The sequence below is a fragment of the Anarhichas minor genome, unplaced genomic scaffold (genome assembly GCF_050575085.1).
Source record: "Anarhichas minor isolate MPS153535 unplaced genomic scaffold, ASM5057508v1 ptg000043l, whole genome shotgun sequence".
Lineage (NCBI taxonomy): Eukaryota > Metazoa > Chordata > Actinopteri > Perciformes > Anarhichadidae > Anarhichas > Anarhichas minor.
In genome coordinates this window covers 2,214,737-2,237,611 of record NW_027466489.1, presented here as the reverse complement: position 1 = coordinate 2,237,611, position 22,875 = coordinate 2,214,737, and the positions used below count along the sequence as shown (strand labels likewise).

General features: G+C 40.2%; 4 protein-coding genes across 4 annotated transcripts; all 4 read right to left on the bottom strand.

Moving 5' to 3' along the window:
- Nucleotides 1–1,380: 1,380 nt before the first annotated feature.
- On the bottom strand, nucleotides 1,381–3,199 carry cav3 (caveolin 3). Its single transcript, XM_076110614.1, has 2 exons — nucleotides 3,083–3,199; nucleotides 1,381–1,883 (listed from the first exon to the last, which is right to left on the bottom strand). Exons 1-2 carry the CDS (start codon nucleotides 3,197–3,199, stop codon nucleotides 1,542–1,544), a joined length of 459 nt encoding a protein of 152 aa, XP_075966729.1. The 3' UTR covers nucleotides 1,381–1,541.
- Nucleotides 3,200–5,859: 2,660 nt separating this feature from the next.
- Nucleotides 5,860–7,254, bottom strand: LOC142970727 (caveolin-2-like). The gene is made up of 3 exons (XM_076111147.1): nucleotides 7,107–7,254; nucleotides 6,252–6,468; nucleotides 5,860–6,019 (listed from the first exon to the last, which is right to left on the bottom strand). The coding sequence occupies exons 1-3, from the start codon at nucleotides 7,252–7,254 to the stop codon at nucleotides 5,860–5,862; spliced, it is 525 nt and encodes a 174-aa protein (XP_075967262.1).
- Nucleotides 7,255–12,129: 4,875 nt separating this feature from the next.
- On the bottom strand, nucleotides 12,130–13,422 carry gpr61l (G protein-coupled receptor 61-like). Its single transcript, XM_076110340.1, has one exon. The coding sequence runs from the start codon at nucleotides 13,420–13,422 to the stop codon at nucleotides 12,130–12,132; it is 1,293 nt and encodes a 430-aa protein (XP_075966455.1).
- Nucleotides 13,423–15,917: 2,495 nt separating this feature from the next.
- Nucleotides 15,918–20,820, bottom strand: parp3 (poly (ADP-ribose) polymerase family, member 3). Its single transcript, XM_076110827.1, has 11 exons — nucleotides 20,661–20,820; nucleotides 20,181–20,383; nucleotides 19,928–20,053; nucleotides 19,525–19,704; nucleotides 19,213–19,351; nucleotides 18,203–18,426; nucleotides 17,936–18,091; nucleotides 17,741–17,827; nucleotides 17,476–17,653; nucleotides 17,218–17,361; nucleotides 15,918–16,883 (listed from the first exon to the last, which is right to left on the bottom strand). Exons 2-11 carry the CDS (start codon nucleotides 20,364–20,366, stop codon nucleotides 16,714–16,716), a joined length of 1,590 nt encoding a protein of 529 aa, XP_075966942.1. The 5' UTR covers nucleotides 20,367–20,383; nucleotides 20,661–20,820; the 3' UTR covers nucleotides 15,918–16,713.
- Nucleotides 20,821–22,875: the final 2,055 nt, after the last annotated feature.

Sequence of the window (22,875 nt, the reverse complement as noted above, 5' to 3'; positions counted from 1 at the left end):
TTAAAGGTGACAATTGGCTTTAAAGACTTATCAGAGTGACTTTGCCATGCATTTTATGATCAGATTATTAGTAATTGTTCCATTTCTAGAGATCAATAAGTGTGCAGGGCAATTTGTGAAATAGAGTATGTCTGTAATTACGCAAGTTTAATCAATCATTTTCAGAAGGCAAACAATAGATACATTTGCTGTATTGGTTGTAGTTTTATCCTGCACATTGATTACCTTTGTAGGTTTTGGGAAATCAATCCCTCTTGCTCCTTAATTGCACTGGTTAAAACAGTTCATTAATCAGCTCAATGATTTCTGCTCATATACATTTTAACTGTGCATCTTCTAGCATAATAAAGGACAAATGAGTCGGCCAGACAGAAACACACTGCAGTGATGAACAAAGAAGGGTGTGGTGACACTGAATCATCAATAATGGATCTGAGACACACAACAGCAGCCTCTAGTGGGTCACAGCTCCCAGGCCGACTCAAGTAGACCAAAATATCACTGAAACACGGTTAAGATGTTTGGTGACTCTTAAAAATGTATTTCTTAAGCCTCTCAGAATTAATTGAAATAACACACATAATATACTTTCAATCATGCACTGAACCAGTGGTGCTTATTGTAGGGACGCTTTCATCAATTGTAAAGTGTCTTTAGAATAGTTTCAGCTCATGAATAATTTGCCGTTCTTTACTGCAGGTGCACAATAGCAGCATAGGTTTTATACTTTTCTACAGAATTAGAATAACACTGTGGAGCATTCCAATGGGTCTCATGGAAAATGTTGTACTCTACTCCTTCAGTAGTTAGGTCCAGACTTGTTTACACCTACTTGACTGAAATGTGCATTAACTGATCACGCTTTGATAAAAGGAAGTAAATTATCTGCGTGGTTGGTTCCAAACATATTTCTTTCATCTGCAATCAACACAAACTGTGGAGTCATGACAAATTACTAAATCATTTTGGAGAGAAAACATTTCAAATTTCTTTCTTTTTGTTAGAGCTTATCAAATAAGGTTACATGTATGAATGTCAAATCCTATTCAATCAATATAAAGTTAATTACCAGACACAGCAACATAGAGCATCGAAAGAACTTTTAAGAATGGCTAAATGTAATGTAATGCATACAGGCAGTATTGTCCACAGGTGCAGGTGTGTTAGGGAGTTCATTTCATCTGTTGTGATTGAGTAGCTATTGTCTTTGACTTATGTGATACAAATAAATGAGAGCAGACAGATCCTCATCATGGCAGGCGGTCCTCCTCTCCCTCAATGAGGAGCACTGAGCCCTGCAGGAGTGCTAGAGCTGTCACGGAACCACGCTGCTTGCTGCAGCTGTCACAGAGCGTCTGGTGGCAAAAGGCACACCGGGCATGTCAGGACAGAGCTTGAGGATGGGTGGGTGGGGAACAGCATGTTATGAAGGGAGAAGGAGGAGTATCAGGACGTAAGCAAGATGCCAGGGCTGAGCTTCTGCTGTATAAAAAGATACCGCACTTCATCCGATCATACTATAAACGCTGCTTTGCCAGTTCTTAGACTTCTTTGCGCAGTGCAACGTGCACACTGCTGAAGATCTTTCCTAGGGCTTCGAAGAAGGGATCACAGAAGGTCTGGATGCAGAGAGAGTAGATGCGGCTGATGCACTGTGACTCAATCAGACAGCTCTTGATGCAGGGAACCACAGCCCAGATGTGGCAGAAGGAGATGCATGCGAACAGGAAGCCCCAGAGCAGAGCAACAGGGATGCCAAAGATGGCAGACAAGATGCGGTAGCACCAGTACTTGGACACAGTAAAGGTGGTGTAGCTGAGCTTCCACACCCCATCCAGGCTGTGTGTACCATCAGGCTCTGCAATGATATCCTCAAAGTCCACCTAATAGGAAATTTAAAAGAGAGGTTGATTACTACACATCCCTGAGTGCACACCGCTTTTATCCATCTCCCTCTACCAGACCTCTGTGGGCTGTGAGTAATATGCACATGCCAATGTCAAGTATAAAGATTAAGCCTGTGAAAGCTGCAAAGTGTCTAAATTATGCAGAGAAACCAATTATGTGTCGCACATTATAGAAAAGAAAAACGTACAAAAAAAGTTATGGAGTGGCTGCTGGATCCAAACTCTCTCAAAGCTAAGTGCACCTCATGTAAAATACAACAACAGAGAAACTGTACAATGGTCCAGGCTGTTTCTTTAGAAAATGTCTTCCAAATTGTAGGCTGAGAATCAGCTATAAAATGACATCATGACAGGTAGCTGCACTGCACACATAAAAGCCTTTCTTTTCTTCCAGACCACTGGATGCTATCAGTATGTAAGTAACGAGTCGCCGTCCTTTTCCCGTAGAGATAGCAGCCTGAGATCATCCTTTGAATGAATGGCTGGACATGTGCTGTTTTATATTTTCTCTGCAAGATCCGGCCCCTTTCAGCTCTAGAGGGATTGCATCAGTGTTCTTTAGAAACAATAGATGGTCACCTAAAGCTGGTAAATCTGATAGATTCCCTGACTAGTTAGGGAGAATGTTTCAATTGATATTAATTCATTTTACTGGTAAGGCCAGAAAAGATAAGTTATGTTTGTAGAAAATTACTAAATTAAAATGTAAATGCTACACTACCACTCATTTTAAAACTGAGCCTGTAGACACTAAACATATGCTCTCCTCATAACTTTTGATTTACCATCTTCATTGACCATGTTTACATCAACCCAATCTAGTCAAACAAAATGTATTCTAAATGTGTACTCGGTCCTGTCCTTAGAGAAATATTTTGTAACGTTAGCATGGCAACAATCACAGGAGAAACAGTTGTCAAACCTAAATAAATCCCAGCGGCACAGTGTATCAGTTTCACGCTCTTCTACCCCATTCCCAAAATAAACTTTGGGTTCTGCACAGGCAACAGGAATAGCTCTTGGTCTATTTAAGGATTTCCCAGACAGTATGATAACATGTTCTCCTGTATTTTTTCCTACTAACCACTTTCTTTATTCTCTCCCTAAGTTTCAAAGACAGTGGTTATGTTCTTAGTCTTCTCTGTGACAGGGTGGTGTCTCCATGCTGCACAAACCTTCACCACGTCCTCATTGATCTGCTTGGGATCTCTGTTAATTAGATCAATCTCCTTGGTGTGGCTGTCCTTCACAATCTTCTCCTCATTGGTGTTGAACTGGTACTGATCCGCCATGGTGGGGCTGCAGGTCCTAGACGGGCAGAAGACGGTGAGAGGAACCTTCCTGGATCAAACTGCACAGAGCCGCTTCGGTTCACTTCTGAACCCCTGTATCACCACTGTGACGCTCCCTGTTGCATGCCAGTGGACAGCTGCTGCAGCCGTCCTGGTAAAAATGGAAAAATGGACCCCCACCCTTCACACACATAGCCCCCCCCCCCCCCCCCCCCCACACACACACACACATACACACACGCACACACAGACAGTGGGCACACACACAATGTAATGCACACATACAGAAAAGGCATGCCTTAAAGGAGAACCCAGGGTTGTGTCACATTTCACATAGGGTTGTGGGGCTAACTGGGATGGGTTTACACATTGGCACGAACTTCCACCACAGAGTGAGGCAGCAAGCACAAACACACCCTCCTGCTCTGGCTGTAGTTGGGATACTGTTTTGCGTTCTAATAGTGAACTTATTTTGAAAAGAAAAAAAACATTTTTGCTTAAAGCTAAACTGCACAACAGAAGAGAGACAATATACTCAATGTTGCCAGGATTACAGTATACTCCCTAATGTTAATGTATTAATTAATGTAATTAATTAATTAAAATTACTGTAATTTGTCATTCAGAAAGAGGAATGTGATTCACATTGAAAAACACTTCACAGAAGTAAAATCCATCAGCTCATCACCTTCGTCATACTTCATACTGTAAGTCAGGTGGTAAGGTCGTTAGAAGATACCACCTTTTTGTTGACATTATGCCAGTTTGGAAAACTCTACTGTACTTCTTCTGTCACTGTAACCCTACAGTTAAGACTCTGTAGAGTAGAATTACTGTGCTGCACTGATACATGTAATTATTTGAGTTTTTCTCATGGTTTGGTTTCATTTCTCAACATTGTTTTTATTTTTTTATTTGAGCCTATGTTATTTTGCGCGAGTTCACCCAAGTGGGTCCTGAGCCTCTTATTCAAGATATTTCTGATTTTAGCAAAGCCATAGATCAAATCCAGTAGTCCCCAAAAATAAACTCTGACTAGTCGTCCTTATGCTGTGCAGTTGTTGCTATCAGTCATAGCTTTCTATATCAGCAGGTCGCATAAACATACAGCGCGGTGCTGCCAAAAAGGGGGCGAAGAGGAGGAGGCACCTATGAAAGCTCTCACAGCATCCCAAGCACTCTGTTGCTATTTATCTCAGTCAGTAGGGTGTAACAGAACAGGAAGCGTGACTTCAGTGCATGGATTTCTTGCCCCGGTTCCCTGGTGGAAAAGACAGGGACAGAGGGAGGGAGGGGTGGAATGAGATCTGAGTGCATGTGATAGAGAGACAACCCAATTAGAGGAGTATGGAGAGAGTTGAGGCCAGGCATGGAGGCAGAGGGACAGAAATAGATCAGCAAAGAGACATGGTGGGCATACCTCTGCCTCTATGGGCGTCAATGCACTCAGCTGAGACTGCACTGGCTCCTGTCTTTCATTTAATGTAGGCTCAGACCTATATTTTGAGCCATATAGAATGCAATGGTAAGAGTGGGTACTCGGGGTGGTTTATAAAACAGTGTAGTTTTACTTGACACATAAGCCTACAAAATTACTTTTATTATCTAAATGATGCTATACCGCCAGCAGCCAGTTAGATTAGCATAGCATTAAGACTGGATCAGGGGGCAAAAGTGAGTGTGGCTCTTTCCAAAGGCAGTCAAATCGATCTACCAACACCTCACTAATTATCTCAATATATCTAATTCATTAAAAAGCAATACGTGACACTCCAGAAAGTAACTTTACCTGACCAATAAATAGTACCACACGTACTGTAACCCCAACCTGTTTCCTCCTGTTCCCAGTCTTTATGCTAAGCTAAGCTATGCTAAGCTAAATGGCTGCTGATAGGGTCATTCACACAGTAGAGAGAGATACTGTGTGTGAGATTGATCTTTTCATCTAACGCCAGCAACAAAATGTCAAACTATTCCATTCTTCACCTGTGCATGATCAAATGGAACGAACATTATTGACAGCCAATACGCTTGACTAGCCGTTCTTTACTCTTTCTGAAATCAAAGTAATGTCTGTGAATACCTCACAAAAAATAAAGCTTTGTTTTCTTGCCTTTTAACACTGTATTGTAACCAGCTCATTTACTTAAATTTTGCCCCAGCACTTTGTAACAGTCTCTGAAAAGGGCTACATAATGTAAATACAGATATTGTCTGATCTCATGTTATGCTATGTACAGGTGCAGCAGTTGCCCGTTTTGCTCTGCCGGTGCATTATTAATAAGAAGTCTACTGCTTATGTGCACTTAAACTATGACCGTGAATATAAGAATTTGAAGTATGTGTGATGTATGATGCTATCCTGTTATTGAGTTAATGAGTTAAAAAGAGAGACATGTCATTTTCGTATTGTGAATATATTTAATTAATAATCAAATTTCATGGTTAAAAAGGCTTAGAGTCATACATCAACATCATTACAAAAAGGATAAATTGGCATACATTATTATCAGTATGCCAAGTAAGCAATTATACAAAGTAATCACAGACAATTATGATGCAGATTATCATTTACCTGTATGGAATTAGAATGCAATCTGTAACGGCTTGGCTTGCTTTTTCTCAGTTTTCACCAAACGTTTACACACACAGTGTGTTTTCTATTTGTCTTCATCTTTTGCCAGATGGATGGTGATTCGACCACAGCTCTTTCCAATACTAATAAATAAGGGGCTGATGAGAATGTTCAGTATGCTGCCCCACACAGTCTGAACCCAGTGCATGTTGATGAGAAGGAGCTGTACACAGGGCGTGATTAACCTGGAGAGATACAGGGAGGTGAAGAAAAACATGAGCTCATGTCCTAAAATGTAGAACTTCTTCTGCACTCCTAAAAACTGTTCTCATTGGGGGACAATGTGTAGTAGGGAAAAGGTTGAGTAACTATATCTAATTCAACTACGTACTGAATGATCCTTATTTACCAGAAAAAGCGTTTAGCAGTACATCCATACTTAAAGTCTATCTCATCTCAGTGTTGCAGCAGTCCTACCAGATGTGAAGGCAGCTCAGCACAGCAAAGAGGATCCCTGCGGCCAAAGAGACTGGCACTGCCAGAAGGAGGGAGATGAAGCGGTAGATCCACAGTCTGGACACCTCAAACAGGGCGTGACTCCACAACCACACGTTATCAAAGCTCCGCACCGAGGGAGGCTCTGCAATCACATCCTCAAATGTGACCTCAAGACACACACACACACACAGGGACACTGTAAGTGGTTTCTTGGGACAGTTTTTCTCCATCATGTAAAATATATAAGAACAGGGGGATTGGATATGTAGGCATGGTGGCACAAAATCTTGAAATGCAGACTGAGAATGATGGGCGGTGCAGGCAAATTAACTGCACAGAGCCATTTATAATTGCAAACAATGTCATTTTTCATTACTTCTACTTTGCAGTTTAGGATCTTTTCGACAAGGGCAGATATAACTATATATATAACAGAACTGTGTGTATGATCGTGTCCACTTGTATTATGCAGCATATTGATATATACATCATTAAGTGTATAGTCCTTTATTACAAAAGTGAAAGCCATTGTAACATTTGTACTAACAGAAAGCTTTATTTCTAAAATGCATTTATACTCATCATCGTGACTTGTCTCCAAAAAGAAATCAGTTCACCACTAAACCATACATCGATTTCTACATCAGTTCAGCTCTGCATTGGCAGTGTTACATAAGGGACTGATATGCAAGTGCAGCAGGTTTGTTTACTGAACTGTCAAGTTCTCTGTTTCTCCAAACAGAAAGGACGTACGTCATCTTGTGGCCTGCGCTGTGTTTGAAGGTTTAATATATATTTTACGTGGATTAAACCCCACTGACTTGCGTCACTGACTTGCGTCACTGTGGGTGGAATTCAGATCTTGAGATTGTACATTCACTTTGATCTCCATCAGTTCCATTGTTCTTGTGGCGTTTAATCCCTGGTCCTCCATTTCCACTAAGTTGTTCTGTGTCCTGGCTCTGTTGACGGCTGTGGTCATTGAAAATATGGCGGATGAGCAGGGCGTAGCAGGAGGATGTCTTACTGCTCTGCAGGCTTGACACTGACACCCAGATGTAACATAGTGGACTGCTGACTGCTTTGCTTCTTGTTGAGGAATGCCTTTATAGGCTTTTAAAGGCTTGTCTTCAGTGACATTTTCCATGTGACACACTACGTGGAAATTCTCATTTAGAAATGGCCATCGCTAATCGACCTTTACTTCTTTTTCAAATGTTGAGTCACTAAATATGATCAGGGGAGTATCATGGCACTGTTATGGTTGTATAGTCGTCTCATCATGAAGACAGAGTTGGCTGTATTGATCCGTTAAGAACATAGTCCTTGGCACTTCAGCAGCTTCATTCAATAAGGTTTTTAAAGTGAATGTATTTAGCATTATGAACAGTGTTGTGAAGGACCGCTCATCGATTGTTGACTCCGGAGAAGAGACAACGAGTTGGGTTGTAACATTAGTATATCTCCAGAACTGCAGTCAATGGGCCGCGGCCTGTAAAGGCCCACTGCGGTCTACGTGCTCGACTCAGTCCACAGACCCTGAGGCCCCCGCTGGTAATAATATTGATTATTCTTATAATACAGTAAGTCTGAAGGATGTCTGTGACATAGGCAGGGGAAAGAATATGAAGTGCTTTAAATGTTAATAAAATGATTTTAATAAACCGTTGTCACACAGGGAGCCAGTGTAGATTTTTGGAGAAGAATGGTAAATTGGAAATATGCCAATAGTTGTTTTGGTCATTAGTGGGTCTGATTGTGGCAACTTTCAGTGAAGAGGGAACTGTTCCAGTGGACAGAGTGAAGTTAATAATGAAGGTTATCAATGATATGATGATGGGCATACTGTAATATTACTTTGTTATTGCGTGTTTTTTATGACATACTATGCTATGACTTTTTATGAAATATTATACTATGACTATAATACTATGAACACACAAGCATGAATTAAATTAGTGGAGATATTCTGCCAGCGGAAAAATTATAAATTAGTAGGCTAATGGCAAACGTAGACAATTTGAGTTGCAATGGCAGAGTGTCACTCTTCCTACAGGCTAGCTGCTCGTGCTTGTTGACTCCAGTCAAGTGAAAAAAAGTTCAGTTAGTACATCCAGCCTCCATGTAATGTTACATAATCCAGCATTAAGCAGCTAAGTAAACGGCTGTCAATTAGCCACAGCGGGCTTTTACCCAGACTACATGCACGATTTATTGCGCTGAGTCCCGAGGCCCCGCCCCCGCTTCTGCACAGAGTGCTTTTCGCTTGTTTATTCAAGGTTTATTAGTATCGAACGTGCTGCGTGTCCAAGTTGCACCACCTTGGACATTGCACGTCCTTGGGTTCCCACCCGCAAAGTGTAAAGTAGATCAGAGGAACGGTTTTCCAGATATGCAAAGGACATGCACATATAAACAGACAGAGATTCCTTGCCTTGTAGTTTCATGTGCTGCCTAGTGCTTTCGTCACTTGTGAGTATTGTATGTTTGGTTGGTTTTTCAACGCACGCATGTTATGTCTTCAAATTACTTCACGTTTTATGACACCAGGAGTATTTCTTTCACAACGCTGTCCCTCAGTAAGCAGCCATAAAATCAAAAGGCAAATGGTTTCTTTTAGCATCTGCCCTACCTCGTTACCAAGGCAAGTCTGACCTCTTACCTCACAGCAAGAACATTGAAAGTGATCATACACACTGCACATTTCATATGTCTCAAGAATATGGATTGAGAATCAGGTTTATTCTAATGTAGATTTCCTCAATACAATGAATTTGCCTTGGTATTTGGTGCATGACAATAAACATATTATAGGAAGAGAAAATAAAAAAATCAAGCACTGCCAAATTCTACAACCATAAATATCAAATATAGAAAATTATAGTAAAAAAATTAAAACAAATATGTAAAATATATCTCTTTTTAAAATGTAAAAGAAAACTTATTCAAGAGGATGAAATGTGCAAAATATTGACCGAGGAGTGTGCAAAAGATAATAATAATCCAAAGGCAGCAGCAATCTGACTCCAATATTGTATGTGCCATGAAAAGAAAATGACCAGACACTTATCAGACAACACATAACCTATCTCACTGTTTGTTGAAACACCTAGAACTCTTATCAGAAATATCCAAACAAAGACGAAGGAGGAGAATTCACTAGTATATAGCGCACTCTGTTGGCCATGGTTGGTCTTTTTAGAAAAAAAATAAATAAATCAGCATTTGTTTTTCACTGGCATGTGCCCAAATAGCTCATTTTCTCTCAGTGCTCTCTGCTTCCAATAATACCAAAGTGCTTGTGTTACCATTCGCAGCAGTATTGCAGCGGTAGTAGAGTCTGATTAGCTGTTTATTAATGCTGTGTGGAAACCGTGGTAATGAAGAGCCCTCGATATTGTGTCAGAGATCTGTAGATCCTCAGTCTGTAGATCCTCAGTCTGTAGATCTTCAGTCTGTAGATCCTCAGTCTGTAGATCCTCTGTCTGTAGATCATCTGTCTGTAGATCCTCTGTCTGTAGATCCTCTGTCTGTAGATCGTCTGTCTGTAGATCCTCTGTCTGTAGATCCTCTGTCTGTAGATCCTCTGTCTGTAAATACTCTGTCTGTAGATCCTCAGTCTGTAGATCCTCAGTCTGTAGATCTTCAGTCTGTAGATCCTCTCTCTGTAGATCATCTGTCTGTAGATCCTCTGTCTGTAGATCCTCTGTCTGTAGATCCTCCTTTGGATTTTGGATGATGTGATTTTTACAGATCATAAAAAGGTTCAGGCTGCCTTGCAGGAGTCTTATATGTTGTCTTTCAGTATTCATCCCAGATAAGGCGTGTGACTCGACTATGGAGTGAATGCTTTTTCTTTTGTAGTTATTCAGCCTGAGATTACAATTCTTGTCTAACAGCCCTCTAGAGAAATATCTGGCTCAGTGGATGATCTTTGTTGTCTTCTGTGACTCGTACCATGTATAAATCACACTCGGGTCCTACACGTCTGGAATTAGATTTCTGTATGTTGTGAATAGCAATGTGATGGATTGTGATTGAAAAGTCATTCAGATAGGTCACAACAAGAGATATGATTGTCTAGACTGTGTCCTAATTTGTATTCATTGATGTTTGGTTTTTACAAATGCTTTATCTAGATCCAGTTGATGTTTAGTCCCAACCCTGTTTCTTTCATTGTATGGACATTCAAACCTCGGCGTGCACATTGTAGATGCTATGTACATAATGTCAGCAGCTGTCCTGAAGTCCTGAATGAATGTCAAATCTGCCTGCTGGTCTCATTGTTTAATGGCTAGACATTTATGAGGAGAAAATTAAATGAGAGGAGACAAAGAGAGAAACAAACACATGTATTGATACAAAATGCTCACAGCATGTTTCTGTGTTGTGTGTCGGTTTATGTACACACATCCTGGTGAGAGAGCGAGAGCAGGATTCACCGCAAAGTATTAAGTACACAACCGCAGTTCTGTAAGAGCGGTGTACACTCCAGTTAGTTACAGCCATACAGCAAAATGGTGTTTGCAGTTATTTGCTTTGACCACCTTATTCTTTATTTGCCATGACCGCTGTTTGTGAAAGACTAATGCAAACAGCAAAGGCCATAAAACAGCACTTTGTTACCACTCTCTGAGCATTATCAATGTCCAGTAGTGATTTCCATTGTAAATTCACCGTGTCTGCCTCACCGTATCCATACCACTATTATAGCACTCCATATTCGTACCTCACCCTCTATTCACATGTTAATCAGCCCTTCTCAACATATAGACATCGCATACTCAGTCTGCGTGTGACAAGCAGGCACAAGACAGCATTAGTAGATCAATCGATCAGATGTTAAAGTTAAAGCACATCCAGTCTAAAGGTGCTTGTTGCTATGTGAGTCACAGGCTCACTCAATTTCCATGACGACAGCGGCAGATGACATTCACTGTCTTTTAGCATATCTGCTGCACACGGGAACTCTGAGTTGTTGTCCGTCAGCTTCATGGGAGCTTGTCACACAGCGCAGGCCACCGTGTTAGTTATTCCACTGCAGGGCTACATTTACCTCCAGTGCTTGACTGAATTCAACAGACTCAGACCCCGTTTGAATATACAGAGTTATTTACATGCAAAATACAGTGGAACCAACTCATGTTTGTATGGAATGCAAATTGCTCCTAATTACATACAGTTAAACATTAAAAATATCCATCATGACCGTTTCACATTTATAAACTAGCATTTTCTATAAACATTAAAATCAGGTCAATTGTAATATGAATGGAAAATATGCACAGGGGGACATTTATCACTATTTCAATATTTCTTACAACCATAGTACCTTGACGTATAGTAATAGGCAAAATGTACAGTATTTAAAGTATAGCGTCACATTTGCTCAAGTCCATCTTAAAACAATACTGATATGTCCGTATACGGATTGAACAAATTATTGGCTGCTGCAATTGTTCCAATTGTCCTCATTGGCAACTGAGAGATCCCTTAAAGCAGTTGTAATGTAAATGGTGGCAGACAAAATCCGCAGTTCATGTTTCATGCAACAATAACAAAAAAGAAAGAAAGAGGTTTCAGCTGAGTTATTCAAATCAAGTGTGGATTTTTGCAAAGAACAAAGATTTTGTCCTCCGTCACACTAAAAGAAGGAATCTCTTTGTGGCCAGTCTAGGTAGGAGAAATGATTTACGTGACCAATAATCATTTCAATGTACACATGGGCATGTCAGTATTGTTTTAAGATAGACTTGTGATGTGAACCTATTCGTTAGGAAGAAATTACCCGCTTACAAAAATAACTGACACGGTCTACATTTTAGCACTGTGGTCCATAACTCCTGTTGGTCCGTGTCTAAGCGTGCTCCTCAGGTATTTGTCCAGGGATCTTTATGCCCGGATCCATAGTGTTTCTGGGACGGGAGTTGGCAGTGCTGGATGTGGTTTCAGCTGTGCTGGTGTTTCTCTGGATGAACTGGAGGAAGTTCTCCTGAAGGGAGCCCTCATGGCTGGATGTCCCAAACTCCGCCGGCTGGGTCAAGCAGCAGCGCCGGAACTTTACGAGTTCTTCTCTGATCTGCCTGTTCAAAAGGCCGTAGAAGAACGGGTTGACTGCAAAGGAGGAGTAGGCCAGCCAGGTGACTGCCTCCTCTAAATCTCCGGGGCTGTGCATGGAGCCAGTCAGGGACATTTGCAGGTGGAAGATGAAGTAGGGCAACCAACAAACAAAGAACTGACCCACAATGAACACCAAAGTAAGGGCAGCCTTTCCTCCACTGAAGGCCCTTTCTGGAGATAGTCTTTGTGGCAGAGTACGGGTGGTAGTGATCATGGTGGTCTGGCTGTTGATAGAGTCTGAGCGGTTCTTAGCAAGGCTTTCATTTGCCCACGTTGGCACAGCAGGGACTTGCTGCAGAGCTGCAGAACGAGCTACCTTGTACACGGAGCAGTAAACAGCAAAGATAACCACTGCAGGAACCAGGAAACAAACCACACCGAAGAACACAGCGAATACACTTCTTAGACGACTGTGGCTCGCATGAAGAGAGCAGTGAGCTGCAGCAATAGAGCTGTGATGTCCATAAGCTGGCCATCCAAACAGCGTGATCAAAGCTAAGAGGACTGACTTGACCCAGATTAAAAGCATGACACCAATGGCGAGGTTGATGGTCATCTTGACTTCATAGCGCATGGGGTGTACGATGTAGAAGTAACGCTCCACACTGATGGCTGTGATCGTTAGAATGGAGAGACAGATGAGGAAAACGTTGAGAAAAATGTAAACCTGACACTCCAGAACAGTAAACACCACAGTGCCAAAAAACGCTGAGCTGGATATGATACCCAAAGGCATGAGGAGGATGGCACACAGCAGGTCCACTGCACAAAGGTGGCACACGAAAGCGAACCTCTTCAGGTGAGGAGCACGGGCAATGGCCACCATCACACCAGTGTTGGCCAACAAAGCAATGAGGTTAAGGGTCACCATGCAGAACAACCCAAAAAGGTCTTTGATCTGAGACTGGGAGCTTGTGACGACGCTCACACCGGCAGGAACGGTAGGAATGGTCTCCCATAGGGACGTGGTGAGATTAGTTGGTGAGTGAACCTGCACAGAGGCTATCATGGGACCAGTCTTATCTGCCATTATTCATTCAAAATCCTCCATTTGTATTTCAGATGTCTTTATGTGTCCTGCGTTAAGGAGACAGAAAACAGTTATTTGAAAATATTTTAATTGCGTTTAACTATCCATTAGAAAAGCAATGTCCTTATAATATATACATACGTGACTGATAAATTAAAATGTGAATTAAAAAACTAATTGCAATTAAATTTCACCTGACTGCTGATTTCGAATTGGAAATGTGTTGCTTGCATGTTTTAAGTGTAAACAGATACACTTGTGGGTAAATTAGAAAACCGTTTACAGGAAATACAGTAATGACGAGCCTTGTTTACGTGAAATCAGTATTTGCCACCTTGAGGGCAACTGATGTTGAAGATAAGAGTTTTGAGGACAATAAGCAATGACACGCCTCAGTAGTCGGAGCTGTTCACTACCAGTTGTTTTAGGTCCAACTTGCTGTCAAATATATTTGTTTGACATGACACCTCTGAATTCTCCCTTTAGACACTCACTCAATGAAAAAGGAGTTGCAAACCGATGTGATATACAACCTAAGGAATTCTTTTATGAGTAAACTATAACCAATGTGCATGGGTTTTTGTTGGATGTATGGGAAAAAATCCATTAATATAGGAGAGATACTAGTCTGTCCTTTCTGAGTGCCAAACGCTGCCAATTTATAGGCAATTAAAGATTTAGGTGGCTAAAGGCCATCTTTAAAAGCTCTGAGTACATTGTTTATGCAGTTTCAAGACAAATATTTACACCATTTTACTCTGTCACAGTCTGTTCCAATTGATAAAGTTAAATCAATAAAGTTTGCTTTTTGTTTTTTACAAAAAATAATATCTGACATGTATTCTATCCAGAGTGTGCTGATATCAATACCGGCATAACACATTGTGTGGTACAAAATTGATTGAAAATAAAATTGTCTAGGATAAACACATACAGCATAAAAAAACACTGATAATGCATAAATGTACTTACCCCATGATCTACTCTGTGTGTCAGTTCAGACCAAACAGGTTAACCAGGTGTTTGAATTTACAAAGCTCCAATTGAGATCCCACATATGTTTAGATAGAGTAGGCCTGAACCAGCTTCAATTATTTTATTTTTCTCCAAAAAGTAAAATGTCAGTCCTCCAACTGTAAATCCAAATAATCAGATCCAGAGCACTCGGTGTCTGAGGTTCAGTTATTCTGTAGAGAGGCTACAGAGGTCCAGAGGTATACATCCAGTTAAAGAAATATTGATTCCATGAGGACCTTTCATGATAAATGATGCTTCCTCTCTCTTCACCCCATCCTCCAGTAACACTCTCATTCCTGTCCTGTGCTGTGTATGGCAGTGACTGTCACACATTGTATTGTGTGTGATTGTGTTTTTCTTTTCTTTTCTTTTTTTTTGCTTTCAAATAGACACACACTCTACTGTCCCCCTTCCCAGAGCCCAATCCTCCCTGGGTCCTAATGTCTACCAGGTTAAGGGTGAGACTGATATTCACCCTGATGCAGCCAGCTCTGTCTCTTTGCATAAGTAGTATTATTTATATCAGAGAGAATCAAACTGCTCCACTGACAGTAAATAAGGGTTACTGTACATAGTATTCACTATCTTTATGACATACTATTCTGTGACATACTCTACTGTGACTTTTTCATGACATTCACTACTTTTACTTTTTACATTTTCCATGACATTCTCTGCTTTGACTATTTATGACCCTATACTATGAATCTTTAATTACTCCTTTTTTAAACACTATACTATATTTTAAAGAAAATGATGACATCTTTTGACATACTATATTCTGACTTTTTATGAAGCAATATACGAAGGCTTTTTCATGACATTTCATAAAGCACTATAGCATGATTTTGTATAACAAAGGCCTACTATACTATGACTATTATGACTTTTCAATAAAAAAAATGTATGACACACTACTATGACTTTTTCTAAGACATAGACTATTAAAAAAAAGAGGCCATCAACATATAAAGCCAAGAGATTTTGTGTTTTTTTATGTTATTTTGTCTTTGTGTCTCTATATTTCTGACAAACTGCACCCATCCCACTAAAGGGTTTCAATTGAATACAGTTGATTATGCCTGATGCAAAAAATATTGTATGCCTCTATCAGTGAACCTCCTATAGTCAGGACATAAGGATGTGAAGTAAGGGGCTCTTGTCTGTGGTATGCACTTTATGTCTGTTACTGCACTGTAATTATGTTTTTATTTGGCAGCCATGATGTCCTAGAAATGTTTTTCCTGAGTGACAAAAAAAAATGAACATTGACCTCATTAGCCTGTAGAAAGTTTACCAGCATGTTTAAGACTATCTTATTTAAATGTTTCACACACACAACCACAACCTTCTTTATTGATTTACTTGCAAATATGCAATACAACGTGTAGTACTAGGCTCCTAAAGTAGCAAGTATACAAAAGATTGAAGTCTTTAAGCTAAACATCCAAAAGGAAAAACATTGTAACAAGTTGAAGTGGAATTTAAAGTTTATTTATGAATTGTTGGTTCAAATAATGTCTTAGTGCAAAACTGTCGAGGCAATTACATTCCAAAGCGAGTTGCTCATTACTGACACCATATGGTGGCATTCATAGCATATAAGACACATAAGACCCTCCGGGCAAGATTGACCAAGCTTTTCATGACGTACATGTTACATTACTTTGCATAGCAGAAGCACTTTCCGTACACATTAGATTTGTATCAGTGCTTGAATATTAGCAACAAATAGCACTTTAAACTTCTAACTGTAAACATATCTATGCATAGAGTATCCTTTTACTTTTAGTCCACTATACCACATTAGTCAAAATGTCTTTAACTGCAATGACATGCGGTAAAGCCTTCCTACATGTCAAAGATATCTTCTCGCTGAGGGACAGATCTATAGAAGCGTTACCACTTGGATTAAATAATGCAGTATGTCAAAAGTAAGCTACTCAGACTAGAACTGAGTGTCAGTTGAAAACAAAACTGTGCAAATATCTAGAGGCATTTTAGACATTTAAAGAAATAAACACATACATTAAGTCAGCAGTTATAATGGAAGTGCGGTCTATCGTGCTCAGGTAAGTTTTACAGTGTGCAAAATATAAGGCACAGAAAAGTCATTTGTGAATCATGAGAGGGACAGATAGATGCACAATAACTGTAATTCTAATTAAAATGATCATATTAAATATAGATATATGAAACAGCACAGCCAAGCCTTTTAGAAGCACCTTATATTGAGGGAATGAGGAACTTTGCTTCTTTCCTTGAGTTGACTTACTACATGTTAAGCTCCAGCAGGTAGCGGAGGCGACACTGGCTCTCTTTATAGATGAGATATTCGCTGTTGCTGAAGTGGCTGTCTGAGAACTGGGGCTGATCTAAGGGCTTACCCTGAGGCACAGCAATCTTCTTGCCCTCAAGGGTGATGTAGACGTCCTGGGATGGATCTGAAAACACAGGATTTGGCAAATTTACCCCCCCCCCAAAAAAAGCTGTCACATGATATAATTTAACAAATTCAAATCAAGTACTTTTTTTTTAAACAATATTGGGAAAACTAGCAACAAAATGAGCAAAGATGATTTGTTTTGGAATGACATGATCTTGAACCTTAACGGTTTCTTTTTGCAAGTTGAGTTACTGTTGTGCAAATTAAAAATACAGCAGAAACAGCTTTTTTCCCCACAGTTTCTGATAGACATGTGGCTCACTCAACATATTGTCAGTGAACTTGAGATTTATAAATTGTTTTGTAAGAGTAAAATTGAAGAAATATTGTACCTGGCTCCACTGATCCTCGTGCCACCACACTATCATAGCCTGCAGGAGCCTTTTTCAAGGAGCTGTTGTCTTTAGTGATGGTGCATTCTTTTCCGAGGGCGACTTCGCTCAAAAACATCACTCCAGTGTTTTTAGAGGTGCGCACTTAAAATACATGGCAGAAAAATGGGACATTTTAAACATCATCTTATGGCTGTAATTGCAATCAATGTCATTATTATCTTCTTCTTCATTCCCTTTCGTTTCATACGTCCTCACCGTAACCTGCAGACTTGCTGTTTTCAGATGCAAAATAGATACCGCTACCAACACGGCCTCCTGAATGTGGCATTATCCTCAGACCGCTCTTCAGGATAGCTGCCACCACCGCTATGTTTGTGCCATGCCACAGCAGACGGCGGTTCTCCAGACCATCATTCTGGCTAAACCGTTCTCCCTGCAATGTGCAAAGCATGTGTTAGGTCATGTGTTAGGTCACAGGACTTCCTGTATCACACTAAACAAGATTGCCTCCGGTTCCTACCTCTGTCCCTCGATCAACGTCCCAAACATTGACAATTTTTGGTTTACGATAGCTACCTGAAGTCGCTTTCAGGTATTTTTCTATGATCTTTGAATGAGAAAAATATAATATTGGTGAACAGGAGGACAACATGAATAGAAGATGATCTGAGTGCTTTGTATTTACTGAACCATGTTATTACTTTTGACACGGTACCTTGAATGTTTCTGAATCCTTGCCCATTAGTTTGAGGCTGCATTTGAGAGAATTGTAGTCCTGGTCTAGAGGGTGAGGAACTGTCTCTATCATCTCTTCCTGAGCCTTTTCAGTCTCTGACTTCAGATTCTGGGCAAGCTCGATGTCAGCCAGCACCTTTACAGAGCATGTAAAAGCAGAGTGACTCTATGACTGAGAAAACAGCATAGAAAGGCCGCTCATTCCCACATATTATCTAACAAAAAACATAAATTATTATTATCTTACCATAAGCATCTCTTTCTTCCTCTCCACAACCTCTTTGTCGTCGATTGTTGGCGGTCTGGTCCGGCCAAAGTTGTGTGGGATTGTGGTGAAGAACTTTGAGGAAAGTTCTTCCAGACGTTTGTTTCCGCTTTTTTTGTTCATTGCAGCCTCGATCTCCTCCAACACATCAAAGCCCTTTGCAATCTGGATTTTACTGAGTTTACCCAGAGGCATCTTCTTGATATCTGTGTAACATCCACAAAAACAAGCAAAATAATAACACAAATCAGACTAGTTATTATGTTTTCTTTGTTTTTCAAGGTGCAGATTGTTACTTTAATTACTTAAAAACATTAGAAAAAAAATTTCCAAAACAATGATCTTCTTAGCAAAGCTGAAGACATGGACCAGCTATTCTGTTCAAAATGCTGAGATAAGGTTATGCAAATAAGAGTAAATGCAGACTTCACCCTCTCTTTGTGGCAATGATCAATCATTTACATGTCACATTCTGCACTCTTTGATCTCCAAGGAGCACTGAAATCAAGCTTCAACTACAAAAAGCAAAGAGATTTTGGAATTAGCACCCCGTTTAGGGTTGCAACTAATGATTATTTTCATTGTCAATTAATCAGCAGATGATTTTCTCAATTAACCGATTAGTTGTTTGGTCTATAAAATGTCAGAAACAGGGAAATATGTTGATCAGTGTTTCCCAAAGCCCAGCATGACGTCCTCTAATGTTTTGTTTTGTCCACAATTCAAATATTTTCAGTTTGCTGTCAAAGAGGAGTAAAGAAACCAAAAATGTCCTCATTTAAGGAGCTGGAATCAGAGAATCTCGACTTCTTTCTCTTAAATACGTAAACCGATTATCAAAATAATTGCCAGTTGATTTAATAGTAAACAAGTAATCGATTCATCTTTGCAGCTCTAATCCCATTTAGTGCAACAGGCGTTCTAGCCCAGTGACCTTTTGCAGACTGCACAAAGCTGTTTGTCTAACGGTTGGTAAACTGAGGCACACCCACCTAGGTTCATAAATTCCATCGCCTCCTTGAACATGTCATTGCTGAAAATGAGTTCGATGAGCTTCTTGGTAGAGTCGTCAAGGGTGCAGGCTTCTACATTTGTAGCGACTTTAACAGTCTTGCCATCGACAGTGTCCACCTAGAATATCAATAAAGTACAGCCAGTGAGATTTTGTTAGAGCCGATACCGAATATAAAACGATTTTCTCTGATGAAGTCCGTCATGGACGGTGGTAACCAAGTCTATGAGATGATACTTCTAGGTTTCATATTCATTGCTCTTTGTTCCTGTGAGATGTCCATGTGCGTTACCTTGACCTCAGCATCCTGCTCTCCATCCACCTCGATGAGGGTGTACTTCCCAGGGGAAGACACAAAATTCGACCGATCGCTCCAGTTGTTCTTGGTCTTGTCCTTGAACTTTTTCTCAAAGTCCTTGACAGCCTTCTCAGGCTCATTAAACTTGTTAAGTTTAGATTGTCCCACTTCCCCCTGAATTTAGAGTAGAGACAAGGCAATCTGCTGCATTTACCAGAACGAAACACACTCACAAGAGCTGAACAAGGATCCAGCTCGGACTCAAATAGATGTTTTCATCCCAGTGTACAAATACAGTAGTTGCTAATATTTCAAATATAATAAATAGGTATAAGCAATAAACAGAATTAAGTACAGCAGGTATTTTAGAAAGGAATCTGTTCCAGGACAAACTTACCACTCTACCCCATCTGTTCCATGTGTAATAACTGTTGTTTTCTTGAACAACTTGAGCGACATAAAACTTATTATTGTTCTGTCCAATGTTGGTCTGATTGAGCATGCAGTCATAGTCCTCATGTACCTGGGGAAAACAATACAGAACAGTTTTCAAATTGTATCTTTCTCCTTAAATGTGATTGCATAACATTCTGCGATTTGTCCTCATGTAATTGAGTATATATGCTAATGTTATACAGCATTTCTCTTACCTCTGCGGAGCTTGTCAGTGAGCAGTACTCATCCACCTTCCTCTTGCCTTTTAGCTGTGGCCCTGCGGCCAGAAGGGCCTCTTTTGCAGAGGTGAATGCATCCTTGGGCTTTGGTGTCTCGGGCTCCTTTTTCACCTTCTTGCCACCTGCCTTGGCAGCAGAAGCAGCTCGTCTCTTTGGTGGCATGATCCTGGCAGAACACCCTGCAGAGAAACTTGCCATGTTGATCATCTGGGCATGATGCCTGGACAAGTTCAGACATGCCGCCGCTTAGCAGCGAACCCTATCTGGCTATTACTCAAGCACAACTGAACTCTCCATGCATGTACTTACTGGGTGATTACCAAGTTGTCACTATTTACTGCCACAAGTATTAGCAATTCACAACAATGCAAGTGTTGCTTTGATTTGGACCAAGGAAGCTATATAGTGACTCCCCAGTTTATCTTGAAGACGACCTGAATCTAAGCTGTAACTCACCTTTTAACTTGTAATAGTATCAGCCGGGCTGGGAGGGAGGGAGGAAAGTAGACGGAAAAGACAAACACCGTCTCCTCGCTGCTAAAGCTGTCACCGGGATGACACGGGGCTAAACTGTCTGACTCAGATTATCGGGAAGTTTACAGACACTTTACAGGCAGAGGAAGAGGCGGAGCTCCGCTGCATCCTGTATTTTCCTCTTCTTGCTGCTGCCGGGTAAAGTCCAGCTACCGCCACCTAGCTTATGCCGTACTGTATTGGTCTTACAAAATAAACACAACAATAATAAGAATAGAAAAAGAATAACAGGAATAATTATAGTAATGATAAAATAGTGGCAATTTAGTTCATTCTCTCTTTTGCCGCTCATGCAGTTTATTTCTTATTTTTACTCTTTTAAAAAAGAAAATTGAAGCATATTTTATACTTTTTTTTTTTTTTTTTTACAGTAAGTTTATCGGGCTAACTAAATTCACACAAATAATCCGCAGTTCACAGTTGAGGATGTATGCTTTGGTATTTTAAAGAATAAGATCAATAATAAGAAAATAAATTGTTCTAACTTCATCTCGCGAGCAGTTGGCCACAAACAGATATGTTTAAACTATTATTCGTCAACTTCAAAGACATCCTATTGGATTGAGAGCCTACTAAAATGTTTACCTGCCCAGTTTAGTTCAAAGTTGTTGTTTTGCAAATTGAACAGTAAACTGAAAGGAGATATGACGATGGGGTCGCTATTGAGCAGAGTAACAGAATCAAAAGGGCGTGCTGTGTCTGAAGATGAGAGAACAATGTTGTCTCTCAGGCTAAAAGAATACATCTTTGAGGAGTTCCACACGTTATTCTTACATTCTATATATTATGTCATACATAAGTATATTTATTGTAGGTCCCAAAAGGAATGAAGAAGGAAAAACTATTCTATGACCTTTTCTCTTCCTCTTCCTACTCTCATTGTAATCGCTGTTATTCCAGTGTAAAGCTAAACTCCCTATATGGTGCCTCTTCTTCTTTAATAATAAACTTAATGTGCAGCTTTTTTTTCTGTTAAATGCACAAAAACACCAAAGAAGACAACTCAGAAGTGTGCTTAATAATGCAAAGCTGGGTAGTGTTTGTGTTCAAAGTGCATCTTCAGCCTTTACATATAAAGGTTGACTTAGTAAGGTGGCGTTCACCTTTATACACAAGTTCATACTTTTGTTGTTACAATCACAGCAAGGATTTGTTGCAGTACATTCAGTTCCTGGTTTATTTAATAACAGTAGTTTGATGATGGCCACTGAGCAGATCTAATAAGACAATGCTTTGACCATCTGTCCCCTTCCTCCATATGCAAATTCTCTATTTACAGCAAGCCCCACGGCTGCCTACATGCTGCAAAGTGCAAGATGAAATCAAACCATGTGGACACAAGATGGCAGTGTTGAATCACAAATGCTGCACAAGTCTATTTTCCAAAGCATCTGCCTCATGTTGGTCCCAACTACTGTGTGTGTCCTCAGACAGCTTTGGTGGATTTGATCCCATATCAGCAGATGATATTTGTGCTGGAAATGTTCATGTAGAGACTGTTTGGTTTTACAGATGGTGTAGATTGAAGCTGATATATATTAGACAGCTCAGATTTCAAACCCAGACTGCGTCCACAATGAATTTGCATTTCCATCATCATATATTTTGAGTAATCAAGGAACTTTACACAAGTCACACATGGCTTTCTATTAGGACTGTGGCTCAGGAGGTAGAGCAGAAGCTTCCACTCATCACACAGTCGATGGTTGGATCCCGGCTCCCTCTGTCCTCATGTTGAAGTGTCCTTGAGCAAGACGCTGAACCCCAAATTTACTCCTGATGGCAGCCATGGCAGCTCTGTCACCGTCATTGTATGAGTGGTGTGAATAGGTGAATGGGAGGCAAAGTAAAGACGTGGAAAGGGATTTGTGCTATGAGGTCGAAAAGCACTATGTGTGCAGTTAATTCAGTATATTACAGATATGTATCTGCTTGTAACAATGTCGAATGACAACATGTTTGGTAAATGTGTGCAATGGTTATTCCATTTTTCTTTTTCAGTGTCAGGATAAGCATCTCATGATGGTGTGCGAATAAACAGTCAGACTATATAGGTCATTTTGGTATTAATAAAAAACACATTTTATTTACATAAATTACAAGAAAGCACAAACTGGTTCACCAAAGTCTACATTAA